Genomic DNA, 20,864 nt, shown 5'->3' with positions numbered 1-20,864 from the left:
AAAAAACTTACCTGATCATGTACATAGGACAGATGAAGAAAATAGAGAAATCCAGAAAAAAACAGCGACAGAAACCCCTTCAAACTTCGCGCCACTCGCACGCCGCCACCACCACGACTCGCACTCACACTCACCGGAAGTGGGAGGAGAGGAGAGGAGAGGAGAGGAGAGGAGAGGCGGGCTGACAGAAAAAATGAAACTTAACTTTCTCTGGTTTTCAGTTAGTTCACTAAATGAAAAATATTCTGAATAAAAAGCTCCTCAGGTGGTTCTACTGCAGTTTGAAGGGTGACCTGGAAAGTTTGTGAAGGAGCTCAATTAAACAAAAAAATAGTTTTACTGAAACTGAAAATAACCAAAACTCAAATGGACGAAGGACTCAAGGACTCTGCCTAAGTACACTTTGAGGTACTTGTACTTGAGCATTTCTTGTTTCTGCTACTTTACATTTATACAACTGTTACTTCACTAACTGACTGACGGACTTTGATGTTTTCAGCTTCTCAAACACAGTTTTAAAGAATCTGAGTTCTTCTTTCATCACTGACGACGGCTCAGTCATTAAAGTCATGACGTGCGTCTCGGCGGGGGGTCGACTCCACGGTTACTGGGACCAATGGGAGGAGAGAGAGTGACAGCTGGTTGATGCAGAACGAGCCTCTTGAAGCTAAACACACTTTTAAGTCTTTAATAAAAGAGATTCTTGTCTGCTGTCGAACATCTGACGAGTGCAGACTGACAGTTTCAGTTCTCTCCACCTGTGGGCGGAGTTTTCATCCTCAGGATCAGGATGCAGCACCAATCACAAACCTTCAGTTTGTGCTTTTACTAAACTCTGTGTGTGTGTGTGTGTGTGTGTGTGTGTGTGTGTGTGTGTGCGCGTGAGACTGATGCTGAAATTTACTATTTACTTTGATTTTTCACTCAGTTTGAAGCTTTTTCAGCTTGTGCAGATGTTTTCATCCTAATGTGCTTTATGTTCAGTCTGAAGACACACAAATGTTTTTGAACATTAAAACACATGAACAGTCAAAATTATTGAAATATTAAAGCACCAAAAAGAAGAATCTCACCATTAATATGCACAAAGGTTTCAGCATAAATCTGATGGTGTATTTCCTCCTGCGTGACAACACAGCGGAAGCGGTCGGTCTTGGTCACAGTAGCTTGTAGGGTGACGTCGTAGGCTCCGCCTCCTCTCTGTGAGACCTGAGGTTCATGAGCAGGAACCATGTTTCCATCACTGTCCTTCCACTCCACTTTAGGTTTAGGAGAAGCACCTCGAACCAAACACTGCAGCAGTGCCCAGTCCTTTGTTTCATAAAGTGTTGTGACAGACGGTTTTGGAGCTGCACCTGAGAACTAAACAGAAACAGGTTACAGAAGACAATTACAGCATTCAACATGTGATGCTGTGATGTTGTTGTTCATCCATCCTCTGATCGTAAATGAGCAAATTTAAGAGGGATGAAAGCAGAGAAACAGAAATAGAAAACCTGAGTTCTCAAACAAATCTCAACCTTGTTTGACAATAAAAATGTTTAATCAAAGATCTGGAACTTATCACGACTGCATTCTCTATGTCTGACTCTATAATTAGTAAGATGTCGCTGGTGTTATCTTTTTGAGTTTGTAGGTTCCAGCTGTCAGTTATGTTACTGTTGTTTTCTCCTGTTTATTTCAGCTGTGAAGATAAATTAGTGTAATTTGGTTTCTTTGATTGAGGCTACATATTATTTGAAGATGATGCTTTTTGTTCCAGTAAACATGTACATGACATTTTGGTTGAAAGAGAAATTAAATCATTAAATAAATGGGCTGTGACTGAAAAGATGTAAAACAAAGATGATACTTTCTGCAGATAAAACAGTTAATACAGAAATATGAATAAATGACTGAGTGTATGAAACAAACTTTGTGTCATATAAAGTGTTGAAAACACATCATCGTGCCAAAAACATCCAAACAATCTGCATTACTGTACTGAGATCACTGAAAGACACAAAGAACTCTTTACTCTGTACTACTTCATTTACAGTTTGAACCCACCCAGTTTTCACACAAGAAATCCCTAAAAATTTTTGCCAGATTGGACGATCAGTAACATCTACTTCCTCAAACTACGAACATTAAACTCAATAAAACTCTTTAAAAACATTAGAGCTTAAGTAAAACTCTGGAGGCCGATAAAATGAAGTTTGGTAAAGCACTGATATTGAGTGATGAGCTTTTATCATGATGTTTATGACATTTTATAGATGACAAGATTAATTCTGAAAATTATCTGCAGATTAAATAATGAAAATAATTATTAGCTGCAGCTTGACTACAACGTTGTCATGTTTTGTGTGCATTGCTTCTGTACTGGTGCATATGCAATACAGTTGGTTTCAGAAACAGAAAATCACAATAATGACTGATATAAAAGTGCAGTGTAAAGGTTGCACACCTGGTAAACCTAAATAATACAGGTAAAAGTCTCCAGATTGAACAGGTGATTTCAGCATTTTAACACTTTGCACATAGAAGACTGATCTCAAACTGTTCCTCACAGATTTAAAGTGTTTGTCAATGATTTCAGAGATGTGGAGCCAAACTCAACACACACACGAGGTGTAGACAGTGACGTCATCAGAATCAGGACTCACCTGCGATGTTTTCCTCTCTTCTGTCTTTTAAGACAGGATCTAAAAGGCAAAACAAAACAAATGTTAGAGTGAACCACCAACAGACATGTAACACTGTGGAAAAACAGAAATGTGTTTTCCTGTTTATTTCATTTTATTTTTTCCATTTAAAACAAGTCTGACAATCGTTCTCTCTGCAGCTGCCCACACATTCAGTGAATCTGCAGAGTTTTCACTGTGAACAGTGATTTAATGGACAACACGCTGCACGTCTGACACAGAGGAAATCTCTGCACATGTTTATTCTGACTGCTTGACAAAAGTTCATCTTAAACCAGTCACACCAGTCAGTGAGAGGACACCTTTAACTGTTTAATGGAAGCACTCACCAACAACAAGCTGGATGTGGAACGTCTGTCTTGGCTGAAGACGTGGAAAATCACAGGTGTAGCTTCCACTGTCAGCCACCTTCGTGTTCCTGATGATGATGGAGGCGTTGCCGAGCTTCAGCTCATCTTGAAAATGTGAGACGCGACCTTTGAACTGCTCATCCTGACCTGAACGTCCGTTATTGTAATGAACTCCTGCATCATACAGGAAGACCTCCTTCTGACCGTCCTTCTTCCAGTCAAAGAGCTCCGACTGAACGTTGGTGCTGAGGGAACACGGTAAAATCACATCCCTGCCTTCTTCCACCACCACTGGAGGATAAACACATGCAGAAAATATGGTTAAAAATTTATGTTGTTAGTTAATAGTGTGGTTTTATTGGATTTACAGAGAAAGACAGTGAAGGAGACAGAAAGACATAAATTGACTGACAGTTCTGAACGTTCGTGTCAGTATTCACAAGCTGCTTTGACAGTAATGTCTCTGAATCGGCCTGTTGACCCCTTTGAATATGAAATATGAGACACAGAGGGATGAAACTCTCTCTGTTTCTGTTTTCATTCATTTTCTTGCTGCCTGTCCATCTGCACAGTGGACGTGAAAAGAAACTAAAGAAACAATGCTCTTGTTAAAGGGGGTGTTTGATTTGTCCAGAGTAATAAAATAATCCTGTATTGGTTTGGAGTCACTTGGTCACGTGACATGGAAGCTACTGAAAATAATTTCTCCATAAAAATTTTCATATAAAATAAGACTAAAATACATCATGATGGGGTGTGTCTGATTTGTCCAAACGTAGAAATAATATCTGATGTGGATTTTGAGGCATTAAGTCACGTGATATGAAAGATAATGAAGGAAAAAAAAAAATAGACCAGGAGTGAAAATCCGTCAAAAATCACCTTCAAGGGTAAAACTGCGCAGGTGTGCAAAACATCCGCAAACACCAAAAAACTGCGCAGGTTTGCGTCACGACCGTGATGAATCAGCAGGATGCTGCTGATGACTGACAGCACCTGAGCTGAGGAGGGAGGTGTTCAAATATCGATCTGATATCAGGCTACATGATCAATATGACTGTGTTCATCAATGTGGCTACATGCTAATGCTAACAGGTGCGGCTGTTACCTTCCACTGACGAACTTCGTCTTATTCTGTTTCCGGGCTGCACGTTCGCTCATTATTCACACATCCACACGTAAAACAGCTCAGTGAACATCAGTCAGGAGTTTTCTTACCGTTTCCGTCCGCAGACGTTGTTTCAGAGCACGTGAGGAGACACAGACTCACGACAGGAAGAAGCTTCATGGCTGCTGCTGCCGTCCGAGCACGAGACATCACTTCAGCATCACTGACACGAGACATGAAGACTTCAGCCTCCGAGAGCCGCGCGACAAACACTTTGGACTCCTCAGCGTCCGCGAGAGGCAGCGACGGCAGCACTTCCGCTCCGACCCTCCATAATAAAAGCACACTTTATACTCATATTACTGCTGGTGAAATAAGATAAAACTGTATAAAAGTCATGTGTCCACTCCTCTTCAGCAGCACTTCATCTTCACACTGACTGTTAACAAATATGAAAGTTTATCAGTCTGAAATATTACAGAATATTTACTCTAAGGATATTTTTCTGTGATTAGAGGAAACAGTGAGTTTAATTAACTTTTTATTCATTCATTTATTTACATACTAAATTCAATCTAAAGAGAAAAATGTTTTCACTAAAATCATAAAAATCAATCATCTCACCAGGGACTCTGGATTAATCTGACCTTCGTTTTAGCAAAATTACCAGAAGCATCGTTTGATGATTCACACTGCTGATTTCAGTCATATGTTTATTTATTTTCAATATTTTACCAACAATATGTCCATGTGGTGCTAAATAATTCAATTTCAAAGCATTTCTACTTTAAAAAATAACTTTCTGGACAGAACATATTTCTAACATTTTTGTTTCTTGTCCTCAAAAAGTCTCTTTGAAGAACAGCTGTTCCCAGACGGGTTTCTTCTTCACATCAAAAACAGTCTCAACACACTTTGACGTTTCTGGTGTTTTATTCAAACATCTGGACAGAAACGATGAAGCTCTGCCTCAAACTTCAACTGCATGATCAGCTCACAACATGAACACATGAACTTTCAGACAGCACAAATCAAATATCACAGTCAGCAACAGCATACACTCAGTGTCCAGTTTATTAGGTACACTGAGCTAAAGCTTGACACAGTCTAACAGTGCTGAAATAAATCCTCCCTTCATGGTTAAAATGTTCAGCTTGAGTTTAAACTGTTTTAAACACTACACAGAGATGTTTCTATTATTTTGTCCACCCCTTTACATCAGTGAGGCTGAGCTCAATAACAGAAACACTCTCTGTATGATGTAACTCAGTTGAAAACTGAACATTTGAACCTCCATGAAGGGAGGACTTCCTGCACCAGCTTTAGCTTTAGCTGTACCTAATAAACTGGACACTGAGGGTAAAGTTCAGTGTGTAACTGCACCTGACAGAATGAGCACCTGAAGAAATCAGAAGAAGCAACACAGGCCTGTCTGAAATGACATCAAACACACGAATGTGAAATAAAAACCGAAGCTTGTTTCAGCTGAGCAGAACATCAGACTTCAGCTCAGAGTCTTTGTGTCTGAACGTCCATCTGAAGCTCAGCGACACCTTTAAGAAGCACAGTGTGGTCGGATTTGGTCACTGGACAGTATTTTTACAGCACGTCTGCTCCTCATTCATCCATTCACACACTCACTGACACATTATGGACGTTTTAATCTCTGAGCTGCAGAACAGCCTGAAATCCTCAGTCTGAGTCTCCTGATGGTTGAAGGCTTTTGATTTGTGACTGAAAGTTTTTGGTCCGACCACCTTTGAACACTGATATAAAACTCAGTTTTACCTGAAGTTTAGTTTAATCAGGTCCCTTTTTAACTTGGTCCATTTTAATTATTTTGTGTTAATTCCATTTCTTCTTTTCTTTTTCTCTTTGTTCATCTATTTTCACAGTTTCTTTGTGTTTCTATGGAGCTCCGTCTGATTCATCCAGGTTAGATGTGCAGGAAAGATCACATAAATTACGGTTAATGTTCTGTTAATGTTCTCTGAGTACAGTAAAACTTTTCCCTGTTTGGGTGCATTTTAAAGGCAGAGCACACTCAAAATGAACCTGTTCGTATGACGTGTTGACCGATCATGTCTGACAGTCAAAGTGTTGTTTTATTGGTCAAACTGGTTTCAGGCAGAAAGCAAACAGAGTGAAAATCCTGAAAATCAGTCAAAGTAACATTTTCACCTCCTTCTGAATATAAAGAGCTGGTTCATGCAAACAAACAGCTGATGGCACTGATTCATTGAAGCACTGCAGAGGAGGAGGACACGACGGTGAGACAGAATTAAAAGAGCTGCAGTCAAAGTCTGCATCACAAACCACGACATCCAGCTCAGACAGGATGACAACTTCTTTTTTTTTTTTATATTTATAAGACTTTTTTTCATCATTTCAATGTTTCCACTACATGTTTGAAATGTGGACACTGAAAATGCTTTTAAAACAGGTGGAATGTAAACCCACTGATTTGACTGGTAGCCAGGTTCAAACAGTCTTTCCTGGAGGACATTCATGGTGGTGGTGCACTCTGGTGTCCACTGAGACAGAAAAGGTTGAGTCAGTGAAGAGATCTCAAACTCTGCTTCAAGTGTGTGTGAGTGTCAGACTGTTGGTTTCAGGAAGCCATGGAAGAAATTTTGATTTTAGAGGTGGGGGGGACACAAGTATTTTAAATAAAACTCAAACTCTTTCAGTTTACTGTGTTTTCTAGCGGTTCCTCTAGTTTTCTTCTAGTTTTTGCCAGTGAAGACTTTTCAAGTTGAAATGCTTTTACACAGTAAAAGCACAAGACTCCTTTCACACTATGGCTGTAATGAATCCAAGGGAATTCTTTAAACCATTTCTCTTGGAAATGTAGGGTTCTGTTTGCAAGTTTTTGAACTGCTATTTCCTTTGGATTGGGCTGATATGGCTCAGTTATCTGATCTGGCCCTGTTCTTCCATCTTGTGCTCCTTTACTGCCTGAGCATCCGCTGACCCCTGGCTGTTGCTGATCCGGCTAAGATAAACATAACAAAAGGTGGAATATCTATGAGCAATTTATAATTTAATGAATTACTAATTAATAATGACAAAAATATTGCCTAATAAATAAATAAAATAGTTTATGTCACTCCTTCCCTACAGTGAGTTCTTGACCCAGCTCATGTCACAATGCTTAATCTCATGACTAATGTTTATTCTTTCAACCTCACCTGTGAGTCTCCAGCTTCTCCTCCTCTATCTCCTCCAGCCTCTTCTCCTTCATCTCCTCCAGCTTCTCCTCCTCTATCTCCTCCAGCCTCTTCTCCTTAATCTCCTCCTCTACCTCCTCCATCTCCTCCAGCCTCTCCTGCTCTACCTCCTCCAGTATCTCTTTCTGCATCTCTACCATCCATCACCTGACAAAAATATATTGATGCATGACATGAACAGTGTGACAATTTGCGGTGTAACAATAATCAATTTTGATGACACGGTTATAGAGAAAAAAATCTTAGTTTCACAATTATCATGAGTATGGACATATAAAATCACATTTGTAATCTGAGATTTTATTGTATTTTCCCCTAAATCTTTCATTGTTGGTGTTTTTTAAAAACAGTTGCTGCCTTTCAACACACATGAAAATAATGAATAAAAATAATCAAAAGTGAAGGCTATCTCTGCATTGTTGAGGTTCTACAGTAATACATTTTATTTATCAGCACTTCATAACTCACAGACACTTTACAAGATTATTGAGAGCTTTGTAAATGATGAGGACGATCTTGCAGTGGATGCTGCTTTATTGGGAGGTGAAGTGAAGGTGTTGCAGGATAGGTGTAATTTGAGCAACTTACACTTTGACTTCTAAAGAAGTCTCTAATGTCCACTTTTCTTTTTTTTAGACATCCTGGCTGCGCCTATTTACCACACACACACACACACACACACACACACACACACACACACACACACAGAGTATTACAATCCATCTTGCTGACGTGACCCAGGCAGAGCAAACGCGCGCACACACACACACATAGCAGCAAACGTCCCAGCACACGTAAAGTGAGTCACGTTTTGTCGTGGAATGTGAAGGCCGAATGTACAAACCACAACAGGCCAGAAACAGTCAAATTCAGCTGTCCGAATGTTTCAAAAAATCTTCTTAGAAAACATGTTCAAAAAGGAACTGCAGGAGTCAGAGTCCGAGAAGCAGAACTCAGAAACACACAGAGTGCAATTCTGAAGAAGTTCCAACTTACAATGGTCAGTGCTCCATCTTTTATACAGTTCAGCTCAGGGTCTACCCCGCCCTTGGGGCATCTTCTCTTTTTTCTAAGGTTCTTCTATTTTTACACCATTACGTTATCTTTTGGCCGCTGTTCTGCCTGGGCTTTCCCTATCTTTCTCAGACCTGTATTGACACATTAAAGGTGCATCTTGGGGATGCTCTTCTTTATTTTCTTTCGATTCTTTTGAAATTACACCATTAGCTTCTGATTGTCATGGGCCCTTATTTTTTTAAAAAACATTATCAAATTACAATTTGTTGCTATTATTATTGGGTGAAATGCGGAGGACAAATTTCAAATTTCACCTCGTGTGCAGTGCGTGCATGTGCATGTGTGTGACAAATAAAGGGGAATGTCTCCCCCCGATTCTTCTTCTTCTATTATATTAAAACATAAAAGTATATTGAAATCATAGTGTGATTATAAGAATATTCAACTTTTCAATACAGTAAGGTTACATAAGGACACACAGGGTTACGTGAGGTCACAAACAACACCTGCAAAGACACCTGCAAGGCCATGGAAAGCCCCAAAGAGCCATGATACAGGCGCTCTGCTCTCGTGATCTCTGCTGTACAGTATCATCCTCCATGATCACTGCACAGTATTCCCCCTCTTATCTCTGCAGAACATCATCTTGACCTTCTTCACACATCTCCAGGTTCTGGATCAGGTTGATCACTTCGGGGCTGATAGGTGATTTTCTTCTTCACTGTAGGAGGAAAAACAAAGTTACATTCAAGAAAATCTTGACTTGTTGATCCTACGCTGAGAGAAACTATCAACAGAACGAGCAGATAAAACAAATGTCGAGGCTGCAAACATTCGATATACATAAAGAATCTGTTGCATTGTCTGCTCATCACCAACATGTTGATACAATAAATTAACTGACCTTTCTGACAATTGAGTTTGATGACACCTTTGGCCTTGAGGACAGCAAGAACAAGACCAACAAAAAGAAGAAGAGTGCCCAAAACTGAAACAGCAGCAATCAATCCAGCGGAGGACCCTGGAACCGAAAAGTTAATGTAAGACTCAGAATTAGTGATGAAATTCGTTTTACTGAGTCAGATCATTTGGCTCCCAAAGACCAACCAAAGGTGTGTCTGCTCCTGAAATCTGAACTTGTTTTCAGGTTCAAACAGCACTGAGATGAATCTCAGCAGGATCACAGATGTTTGCTTTGATTTCATGAACACTTTCCTCTGTGTGGCTCCACAGCTCAGAGGCTGGTTCTGGTCCTGGTCTTGGCTCTGGTTCTGGTTCTGCAGCATCGTCCTCTTTCTGAGACCTGCTGCTCTTCAGGAGGACTCTGATTGGCTGATCAGAGCTGGCTGCAAATGTGTGATCATCTGTCTGCAGGCGAGTTTCTCTGCACGCTGAGCCGAGGCCGCCACGGACTCTGGATCACACCTTCACCTTCACAGCTTCAGCCTTGTTCAGCTGAAGCTGAACTGAAGCTGAAGCTGAAGCTGAAGCTGAACAAGGCTGATGTGTCACTGAGCAGTGAAGGGACACTTTTGAAGTACTTTACTGAGTATTTCCATTTCAGGCTGCTTTGTACTTCTACTTCACCACATTTCAGAGGGAATCTTGAACGTCTTCCTCCACCACATTCAACAGACTGTTGAAGCTCCTTTCACTCAAGTCAAGACTCTGAGTTCTTCTTCCTCCACTGACCACTGCTGTGAAAGGTCCACATCAAAGGTTCCTCTTCAGCTTCTGCAGGTTCAACAGTCTGAATTACTGAAGTTAGAAGATGATAATTAAAGTGGGAAACTTGCAGCCACAGCGTGAACGAGACCTGCTCCTCATGACAGATAAACTCTTTCATCTCTTCCAGTGATGATTGAAAACATCAAATAATAACGTCTTCATGTGGCAGCAGAAAGGTTCTTGTGGTGTCTTCACTGATGAACTTTAAATGTTTTCTGTGTGGCAGAAATCCACAGCAGAGTTATTGTTCGTCAGCTCGTCTGCTGTCAGGAAGCTGCACACAGTCACACACCTGACATGTTGTGTCTCCTGTGCGCTTTGAGCTTTGACCATCGTCACCTGTGATTGGTCGAATCGTCCTACACGCTGCAGCGAGCTGCACAGAGTCTCATTTAATACAAACCACGACCAAATGTGAGTGAACGTGGAAGCGCTGAACGTCTGTGAACTCCTGGTTTGAGGCTCAGACAGAGGAGATGATTCCTGCTCACATCCAGAAATCACATCGTGGACACTTTCACTGCTTTCATCTCATCTTCACTTCAACTCCAAACCTGATTTTCACTCAGTTCTGCTTCAGGAACTCTCTGCTGCAGCCGATCAAACAGGTGGAGAAACAGCACACAAGGGTGGTGTTTTCATGCTGAAGCTCAAGATCAGGCTGCAGCCGCCTTTACAAACCTGTGACTGAGTTTGTGTGTGTGTGTGTGTGTGTGTGTGTGTGTGTGTGTGTGTGTGTGTGTGACTGATGCTGAAATTTACTATTTACTTTGATTTTTCAGTCAGTTTGAAGCTTTTTCAACTTGTGCAGATGTTTTCATCCTAATGTTCTTAATGTTCAGTCTGAAGACACAGAAATGTTTTTTTTAACACTAATAAGACATAAACTTTCAAAATTACTGAAATATTAAAGCACCAATAAGACAAATCTCACCATTTTCAGGGGGAGGAGGGAGAAGCACATTTGTCTCAGCATAAATCTGATGGTATATTTCCTCCTGCGTGACAACACAGCGGAATCGGTCGGTCTTGTTCACAGCAGCTTGTAGGGTGACGTCGTAGGTTCCGTCTCCTCTCTGTGAGACCTGAGGTTCATGAGCAGGAACCATGTTTCCAGAACTGTCCTTCCACTCCACTTTAGGCATTGGAGAAGCACCTCGAACCAAACACTGCAGCAGTGCCCAGTCCTTTATTTGATCAAGTATTGTGACAGACGGCTCTGCAGCTGCACCTGAGAACAAAACAGAAACAACAGGTTATTCTACCAGAAGTTTAGTAACTATTTCCAACTGCAAAAACTATTTCTGACTCAAATCAAGACAGAAGTAAATAAAGCAAAGATGTTTGGATTTTGACTGAATCAACAGCAAAAATGACATACAGCACTGCAGGACTGAGATCCACGTTTCTTTTATAGATGAGCAGAATCGATCAGAAAACATCAACCAAAGAGCAAATCAAGGGGCGGGGCTTAGCAGGAAACTGGTCATAACTGTTAACGATTTGTCCAATCATCATAAATCTGGGGACAAATCTTCAGGCTGTGTTTGGGAAAAGGTTTTCAAAGTGTTCTGAGTCTGATCCACAGGAGCTCCACAAACATCAAACTCAAATACCACCTCCTGTTTGTTTGTCTCCACCAATCAGTCAAGTTTCATTGACATCCACGTCCGTCCAGACGGACAGAATACCTGCGGTGACTCTGAAGGAGTTTGATTAAAGGTGTTCAGTGTGTTTGTTGGTGGAAGTTCTCTCTGTGTGAACGTGTCTGATTCCAGTGAATAACGTCCAGGTAGAGACATGCTGTCTTCACTTAGAGACTGTTTGTCCAGAGGAGTTCAGAGGACTGACAGAGAGCTTCATCACATGGAGCCACGACAATAACAAAAGATAGTCTGATGATGTCATGAAGCAGTGTGGGATCATGGGAGTTGAAGTCTTCATTGTTAAACAACAAACATTGCTGATGTAAATCTATCTGACTCTAACAGAAATGTTCACGTATAAACTTTCATTCACATCATGCTTTAATAACACTGATAGACATCACAACAGGAAGTGTTAATTTGTTTTTGAGATATTATCTGTCTATCTCTCTCAAACAGGCATGAATTGGTAATCCGGCAACAACAACAACAACAACAACAACAATAATAATAATACTAATAATAATAATAATAATGAGCAGAGAGTTAAATGTTGCTTGTCCACCAAACAGCAACACTTCTTGTTGTTGTTGTATCTCATGTTGTATTATCTTTTGGAGTTCATTGGTTTTGGCTTGATATTGTTTTCTCCTGCTTATTTTAGTTACGAAGGTAAATTAGTGTCAACTGGTTTCACTGATTTGAGTTATAGATTATTCACAGGGTATTTGTTTTGTTTTAAATGCAGTTTAGTTCAAGGGGAAATTAAATTAGTCCATAAATGTGTTGTGACTGTGTGACTGAATTCATGTGAAACAATGTTAATAATGCAGCAGCCTCCAGACTCAGAAACCACAGGCCCTCTTACTGATCTCCGGGGATTTTAATCATGCCTCTCTGTCCTCCACTCCACCCAAATTCATCCAGTATGTCACATGTGCCACCAGAAACAATAAAACACTGGACTTATTCTATGCCAACACCAAGGATGCATACCAATCATCACCCCTCCCCCCTCTGGGAAGAGCTGATCACAACCTGGTTCATCTCCTGCCTGTATACAAGCCCCTTGTTAACAGGCAACCAGCTGTGTCACAGTGAAGAGGTGGTCTGATGAGGCTGAAGAGGCTCTGAAGGACTGCTTCGATACAACAGTGTGGGATATAATCAGTGACTCTCATGAGGAGGACATTGACAGTCTGACAGACATCATCAGCATCACAGACTACATAAACTTCTGTGTGGAGAACACTGTATCCACCAGGACTGTACGTGTAGCATCCCCGGCTGAATGATGGTCATACTCTCCAACTGATGCTTCACAGTGTTTTATTCCATGAACCATTTTTATCACATACACCATGGAACATTGTGTAACGCCGTGTAACACCACGTAGCACCATGTAGCACCGTAAGAGTTTGTGCCCTTATCAGCCAGGTGCTCATGAAACACACTCTTTCTTCCTTTTAGCAGACACGCTTTTCACTGCACAAATACCTGCTTAGTTCTGTTGACACACTTTCTTGCTACCGATAGAAGATCGGAAAACCCGCGTTTTCGGCGAGGCGCTTTCAAAATAAAGGCACAATCTTACGTCTGCTCTAAATAAAGAAAATAAAGGCCTGGCTTTAAAGAATATAATTAAATAAACATAAAAACACGTTTATAGCAATACTGTGGGTAATGTTAAAGGTCATTTACAGTACGGTGTCACTCCAACAACAAACCCTGGATCAATCCTGACATTAAGGCTCTTTTAAAGGAGAAGAAGAGAGCCTTCAAGTCAGGAAACAAAGAGAAGCTGAAAACTGTTCAGAGGGAGCTAAGAAGGAATATCAGGGAGGGGAAGGACAGATACAGGAAGAGAATGGAGGAACAGCTGCAGGAGAACAACACCAGGGGAGTCTGGAGAGGCCTGAAAACCATCTCAGGTCACCAGGAGCCAAACTCCCAGGCGGCTGGGGATCCAAAGTGGGCAGATGAGCTGAACACTGCAATCAACGCCACCCCCCACTGCTCCTCCCAGCCGCCCATCCACTTCACAAGACACTCAGCCTCCCTGCTCCAACTTGTCCCTCACACCTCTCCAGGTGAGGAATCAGCTCAGGAGGTTAAAGACCAGGAAGGCTGCAGGACCGGATGGCCTCAGTCCCAGACTCCTCAGATCCTGCTCTGATCAGCTGAGCGGGATCATTGGACATCTGTTTAACCTGAGTCTGAGACTGGGAAGGGTGCCACGCCTCTGGAAGACGTCCTGCGTGGAACCTGTGCCAAAGACCCCGCATCCCAAGGACCCTAGCTGCTACAGGCCGGTGGCCCTTACATCCCACCTCATGAAGGCCCTGGAGTGGCTGGTCCTTGCCCACCTGCTCCCCCTGGTGAGCTCGTCCATGGACCCGCTGCAGTTCGCTTATCAGCCTGGCATCGGAGTGGACAATGCCCTCATCTTCCTCCTCAATCGAGCTCTATCTCACCTGGAATCACCTGGGAGCTCTGTTCGGGTCCTTTTCCTGGACCTTAGCAGTGCTTTTAACACCATCGGGCCAGCCATCCTGAGACACAAGCTGGAACTTTCGGGAGTGGACCGACACCTCACATGCTGGAAAGTGGACTACCTTTCCAACCGCCCACAGTATGTGAGGACACGGGGCTGTGTGTCAGGGACTGTCCTCTGCAGTGTGGGGGTCCCACAGGGAACGGTGCTGGCACCGTTTCTCTTCACCCTCTACACAGCAGACTTTTCCCACCTGTCACCCACCTGCCACCTGCAGAAGTTCTCTGATGACTCTGCCAATGTCGGCCTCATCACAGATGGGGACGACAGGTCATACAGAGGACTCATCCAGGACTTTGTGGACTGGTGCCAGCAGAACCACCTCCAGATTAACGCCGGTAAAACCAAGGAGCTGGTTGTGGACTTTCGTCGGCGCCCGCACTCTCCACCAACACCAGTGAACATCCAGGGAAGGGACATTGAGATGGTGACATCTTATAAGTACCTGGGTGTTCATCTGAACAACAAACTGGACTGGACTCATAACAGCACTGCACTTTAAAAAAAGGACAGAGCAGACTCTATCTGAGGTCTTTTGGGGTGCGTGGGGCACTCCTGAAGACCTTCTATGACTCTGTTGTGGCCTCTGCCATTTTCTATGGTGTAGTCTGCTGGGGGAGCAGCATCACTACAGCTGACAGGAAGAGGCTGGACAAACTCATCAGGAAGGCCAGCTCAGTCCTGGGGGGGGGGGGGGGGGGGATGACAGCCAAGCTGTCCTCCATGACAGACAACGACTCCCACCCCCTCCAACACTCACTGCACTGAGGAGCTCCATCAGTGACAGGATGCTACATCCAAAGTGTGTGAAGGAGCGGAATCGCACGTCATTCCTCCCTGCAGCTGTCAGACTGCACAACAAAAACTGCTCCGGTGAAAGTGTAGTGAAAGTGAAAGAGTGTATGAAACAAACTTTGTGTGTCATTGATTGTCGTTGATTATAAATTACGCTGGAAAAAAACATGTTCATGTAAAATCAAAAGTACAAAATAATTTTCATCATTGTACTGAGCTCTGTTAACTCAGAATACGTTGTGTACTTTAAAACTTATTAAGAAATTTATGAGGAAATGCAAATCAAATCAACCCAGTTTTCATGTAATAAAAGAGACCTTTAAAAAAATATTGGCAGATTGGATCATTAATGTGTTTTTCTTGAAATTAGAAGTGTGTACCTTAAAAATAACTTTCAAACATTCGAGTCTCAGGAAAAGACTTGAAGCTGATTTAAAAATGTGTAGTAAAACTTTTGGTTTGATGATTTGTGTTAATGGTCTCTGTGAGAGTGAAACACGCTTCAGACACAGAACATCACAGTATTCATCAAACTCACTGAAACCTCAACAACAAACCACACAGACAGAAAACATCCTGATAAATATCTTCAGTTTAACAAGTGATGTGTACTTTCTGTTCCTCAGTGATTCACACACATTTAAAGAGTTTTCAATGATTTCAGACCTGTGGAGCCAAACTCAACACACACACACACACACACACGTGAGGTGTAGACAGTGACGTCATCAGGACTCACCTCTGATGTTTTCCTCGCTTCTGTCTTTTAAGACAGGATCTAAAAGGCAAAACAAACATTAGAGTGAACCATCAACAGACATGTAACACTGTGGAAAAAGAGAAGTCTGTTTCATGTTTACTGAACAAAATTCAGACTGCTGAAGTTTAACTGTGCAGGTGACATAATGGACAAAGTGTTGAAATATGAAGCACGTCTGACACAGAGGAAATCTCTGCACATGTTTATTCTGACTGCTTGACAAAAGTCCATCTTAAACCAGTCACACCAGTCAGTGAGAGGACATCTTTAACTGTTTAATGGAAGCTCTCACCAACATCAAGCTCGATGTGGAACGTCTGATTCTGAAGACGTGGAAAATCACAGGTGTAGTTTCCCCTGTCAGCCAGCTTCGTGTTCCTGATGGTGATGGAGGCGTTTCTGTGCTTCAGCCCATCTTGAAAATGTGAGACGCGACCTTTGAACTGCTCATCCTGACCTGGACGTCCGTTATTGTAATGAACTCCTGCATCATACAGGAAGACCTCCTTCTGACCGTCCTTCTTCCAGTGAAAGAGCTTTCCTTCGATGTTCTCCTCGGTGCTGAGGGAACATGGTAATAGAGCATCACTCCCTTCTTTCACGACCACTGGTCCTGGAGGACAAAAACATGTACAGATCAGTGTGTTCACATTCAAAGTCATCAGGTTAGAAAGAAAGTCAGATCACACACCTTCATGCCACCACAATGACTCAAACACAGCAGCGTCTGAGCAGTTCAGTGAGCAGTCAGATTTCTCCTCCACTACATTATTTTTAGAGTAATTATGTCTTTAACACAGAAACATGTTTAATCATGTTTCTCAGATTATTGCAGAAATCAAGAAATATTGAGACTAAAATGTTAATTTAGCATGCTAAAGTCAAAATGCTAACATGCTCACAGTGACAATATTGACATGCTGATGTGTCGCGGGTATTATGTTTGGCGAGTTTAGCATGTTAGCATGCTAACATGTGCTAATTAATCATTAGCTGTCATTAGTTAGGCAGCTGTTTGGTCATAAACCAAAGTGGTGGACAAACCTGACGATGGTGTGAGATGAATGTCAGAGGATCATCAAAGAGACCAGAATTCATCCTGAGAAGGACACGAATGTCTGGACTGAACTTCATGACAACACGTCCAACAGCTGCTCATACATGACTGTGTTGTACTTTATCTAACAAACGTCAGGCATCCATTTTATATGACACGAAAGACGAAACACAACCTCAGCCTGGATGACTGAACACAGACGTAGCTGAAGGTAGGCTGAGCTTCGCCCACTGTGACGCTGGTAGAACAGCTGGACTGAAGATTTCTCCATGAAAACACCTTCAGGAGCTTCGTCTTCCTTCACTTCTTCTAAATAAGAAAGTCTGAGTGTGAACCGGACTCAGATCCTGGTCTGTGAACTGACACTTGGCCATTAAATCTGATACTGAACAGGTTTTTCTCTCTCTACATGATGTGTGTGCTGCTGCTGCTGCTGCTGGTGTCACAGAAATGTTTCTCCTACCTGGTCAGATTCTAATCACAATTTTCACTTCCTGGCCAGAAACACATCTCCAGATAAACTCTAATGTTGGGACTGTGCACTAAAATGTTGGCCATAATTTAAAATGTGCCATGTCAGCGTTGTGTTTTCAGCTCGTTCCCCCAAGAGGTCAAAGAAATCCAAAAACAGTGTGTTACTGCAGCTGCTCGCCAGCATAATGAGGACAAACAGTTCACTTTTTGTTGGTATTATAGATCTTATCACATATCAATAAATGTCTCCTCACCCAGATTAGTGCCACACAAACAGGTTTTACGACTGGGCTGAAAAAATGAGCGCGCGTGGGAGAGAGAGAGGAGGAGGACGGCCAAAAAACCCGTCACATGTTTGTGTGGAGGAGGGAAACGAACACACACATATGATCACAAACTGATTTGGAATCTTGGTATTGTTTGTCACAGTGATCAATAAACCACATGACACGCTTCCACCTGCCTGAGTCAGCTGTAACACCTGAACACCACAAACTGTCGTTACCAGAAAACTGTGAAACTCACAGAGACGCTGAAACAGATCTCACACACAGAGACACACGTTCATTTACTTCCACTGCAGCACCTGTCCACAGACATAAAGCCCTGCTCCACCCACCTCCTCCACCCAAACCAAACAAACAAACTGCAGGAACACTAAGAAATCCAGACGGGACACGCTGACTGTGGAAGGATGAACTGACAACAGAAACACTGATACTAACAGTTTATTGAGGCTGAGTAAGGAGTTAATCATTAACACGTTTACTTCAGAGTTTTCCTCTTAATGAAGTCACTGTAAGAAAAGTATTTGTCTCTATTTAACCCCACGTTTACTTGGCTGATGATAAATGATGTTTGTTGATGTGTATTTAACCCACTGTGTGTGTATATAACTTATCAAACTGTCATGTTTCGTCCAGCACTCTTTGCTTTCTCACCTGCATTATTGTGTCTCTGTGCTTTGTTTTTGTTGTGTTTGTGTCTGTTCACTAAAAGCAGACATGAAGACAGTCAGACAGACAGAGACGAAGACAGACTGATGATCATCTGAACGTGCTGTGAGTTCATGTCAGTGTTCATACAGGACTGACTGTATATGAAAGGGTGGAGACTAAACACCATCACAGGCGCTCTCTGGGTTCAGTGCGTCATGACTTCCGCTTCAGGCTTCACGGGCGGAAACACGAATGTTTCACTTCATCAGGAAGAAGAACACAGAGTTGACAATCAATGCAACCATCAGTGAGGTTTCATCACAGAAGAGCTTATCGGAAACAGCGGAGCACCTGCAGCACATCAGAGCGCCACCCTCCCAAGAGCAAGATGGAGACTAGTGATGGGCACGCCAGTTCTTTTAGATGTACTGAATCACTAGAATCAGTTCACTAGAAAGATTCGTTCAAAAGATTCGTTCACTGAATCACCGAATCATTCAGTGCTTGGCAGGAGGAGCCTGCGACTCCTGAACTGATATACGGCTGAACGGTTCAAGTTTCAGCTCAGTTCACAGCTTGATCCGTTCACTGAACGTACACCACACAGTACATTCAGTGAAGGATTCACACTGAATATGCACCGTTCCCTCGCAAATTGTCGCAATGAGATGATCAGACAGTCACGCGTTTTCTCAAACTGCGGGTTTTATACACTATTTGTTACATGCTGTGTCCTACTGTACTGTTGTTGCGGTGGCAAATTTAGCAGAGTTTAAAAAAAAGTTAGTTTTCTCCGAGGTACACTTGAACTCAACACACCCCTGTCTCCCTCCGTCGCTCCTCATTACTGCCAGCATAACGTTTTAAGTTTGTTTATCTGGAAACTAAATCTGTTCAAACAACGGGGAACAACGGTCGCCATGAAAGTGTATCCCTCAGAGGAAAATGATTCAGGAGAGTGTAGTTCACTGAGTGATTCATGCGTCGGTGACGCGGCGCAGTCGGCGCGCGCGGTCCCTCCCTCAAGTGATTCAACGGTTCAGTACGTTCACTTAAAAGATTCGTTCTTTTGAACGAATCGTTCGCGAACGAGACAACACTAATGGAGACGACGCCCACACACACACAAGTACAGACGCACGCACGCGCACGCACACACGTATGCAGTAGCAATGACGTCACATCTGAAGTTATAAACCACCTCGAGGTAAAAATACTGAGCAGATCGATCACAGCTGTAACTGATCAGACGGACGCTGTAATCAATTCAATCAGTATATTGATCTGTGCTGGTCTTCAGGGACAGCTGCAGCTGTTATCAGCCCACTAAAGTACGCAGCAGCTCCGTTAACATCCTGTTTGCAGACCTCTGCCTGATTCTTCAGCCCCTCACATTAAACTCATTCACACTTCAGTCTTCAGCGCTCTTACCTTTTCCATCCGCAGACGTCATTCCGGACCAGGTGAGGAGGCAGAGCCACGCGAGGCAGAGACGCTCCGGGGCTATCGATGTCACCTGAGATTATCAGCACGCTTATATCTGAGAGAAACGCACCTTCAGGCACTGCTGGCGTGTGATTGGCTCACCACAAACGTCTGCGCTTTCTCCGCCTCCCTTATCTGCAATGAGCTCAGCACTTCCGGCACAAGTTCTTAGAACATTCTTTCTAGGACAAATGACGTCACTTTTGCCATTCATGTATATGGGGGTTTCTCATTACAGATATCTACAGTTCAGTTGCAGATATCCACTATGTGAATTACGGATATCTGCACCTGAATTGTAGATATCTGTAATTCCAGTTTGAGATATCTACAATTTGATTCTGACTAGTCATAATTCCAGTTCAAGATATCTTTAATGGATTTAATTGGAGTTAGGGATAGTCATAATTTAACTGTAGATATCTATTATCAAGTTATAGGTATCTTGAAATGAATTTTGGTTAGAGATATCTGAAATTGGAGATATCTGTAACTTTCATTCTGCCTAGTCAAAACGTAATTACAGACATCTTGAATTTGAGTTTTGACTAGGCGAAATGAAGTTGCAGATATCTGCAATTAAGGACAAAAACCATGAAAAAGTTTGATGAACACTTTGTCCCCAAGCGGAACGTTATCCACGAGCGTGCGTGCTTCCACAGGCGCTCGCAACGGCAAGGGGAGAGTGTGGAGGCGTTTGTGAGACATTTGTATGAACTGGCAGAGTACTGCGATTTCGGTGCGACGAAAGATGAACAGATACGGGACCGTATTGTCATCGGATTAGCGGACATGGAGGTGTCTCAGAAATTGCAGCTCGAGCCGGATTTGACTCTGGAAAAAGCCATCAACATGGCGCGACAGTCGGAGCTCATCAAGGCACAAAGCCTCACCGCCCGATCCCCAGAGAGTGAAGTAAGTGCAATCATACAAAAGCCTAAACAGTTTAAACAAACTGAGAGAAAACAAAGTAGTGCTAAAGCTAAAAGTGGCCAACTGAAACGGGGAAACGGATGTTCGAGATGTGGCAGAGT

The 20,864-nt window shown here is 42.6% G+C and overlaps 2 protein-coding genes across 2 annotated transcripts in view; both read right to left on the bottom strand.

The window, feature by feature from the left end:
- Window positions 1-7,506, bottom strand: part of LOC143329910 (CD276 antigen homolog) — a 30,841-nt gene extending 23,335 nt beyond the window's left edge. Inside the window, exons 1-6 of the mRNA XM_076746068.1 lie at window positions 7,450-7,506; window positions 6,606-6,679; window positions 4,256-4,473; window positions 3,017-3,328; window positions 2,649-2,687; window positions 1,074-1,355 (exon numbers count right to left, since the gene is read on the bottom strand). Coding sequence (XP_076602183.1) covers window positions 1,074-1,355; window positions 2,649-2,687; window positions 3,017-3,328; window positions 4,256-4,473; window positions 6,606-6,679; window positions 7,450-7,506 — 982 coding nt within the window. The remainder of the gene's footprint in view (window positions 1-1,073; window positions 1,356-2,648; window positions 2,688-3,016; window positions 3,329-4,255; window positions 4,474-6,605; window positions 6,680-7,449) is intronic.
- A 3,452-nt stretch (window positions 7,507-10,958) lies between these two features.
- Window positions 10,959-19,875, bottom strand: LOC143329816 (butyrophilin subfamily 3 member A2-like). The gene is made up of 4 exons (XM_076745916.1): window positions 19,777-19,875; window positions 16,169-16,489; window positions 11,055-11,351; window positions 10,959-10,963 (listed from the first exon to the last, which is right to left on the bottom strand). The coding sequence occupies exons 1-4, from the start codon at window positions 19,796-19,798 to the stop codon at window positions 10,959-10,961; spliced, it is 645 nt and encodes a 214-aa protein (XP_076602031.1). The 5' UTR covers window positions 19,799-19,875.
- Between the last annotated feature and the right edge of the window lie 989 nt (window positions 19,876-20,864).

The sequence above is a fragment of the Chaetodon auriga genome, chromosome 2 (genome assembly GCF_051107435.1).
Source record: "Chaetodon auriga isolate fChaAug3 chromosome 2, fChaAug3.hap1, whole genome shotgun sequence".
In the NCBI taxonomy this organism is placed as follows: Eukaryota; Metazoa; Chordata; class Actinopteri; order Chaetodontiformes; family Chaetodontidae; genus Chaetodon; species Chaetodon auriga.
This window is presented reverse-complemented; position numbering and strand designations above follow the sequence as displayed.

Excerpts from the sequence above, each read along its gene's own strand:
- LOC143329816 (XM_076745916.1), bottom strand. The coding sequence starts at position 19,798 with ATGACGTCTGCGGATGGAAAAG. Across the intron at positions 16,490-19,776 it reads GACGTCTGCGGATGGAAAAG|GACCAGTGGTCGTGAAAGAA; the intron begins GTAAGAGCGCTG and ends TTTGTCCTCCAG. Across the intron at positions 11,352-16,168 it reads CCACATCGAGCTTGATGTTG|GTGCAGCTGCAGAGCCGTCT; the intron begins GTGAGAGCTTCC and ends TTTTGTTCTCAG.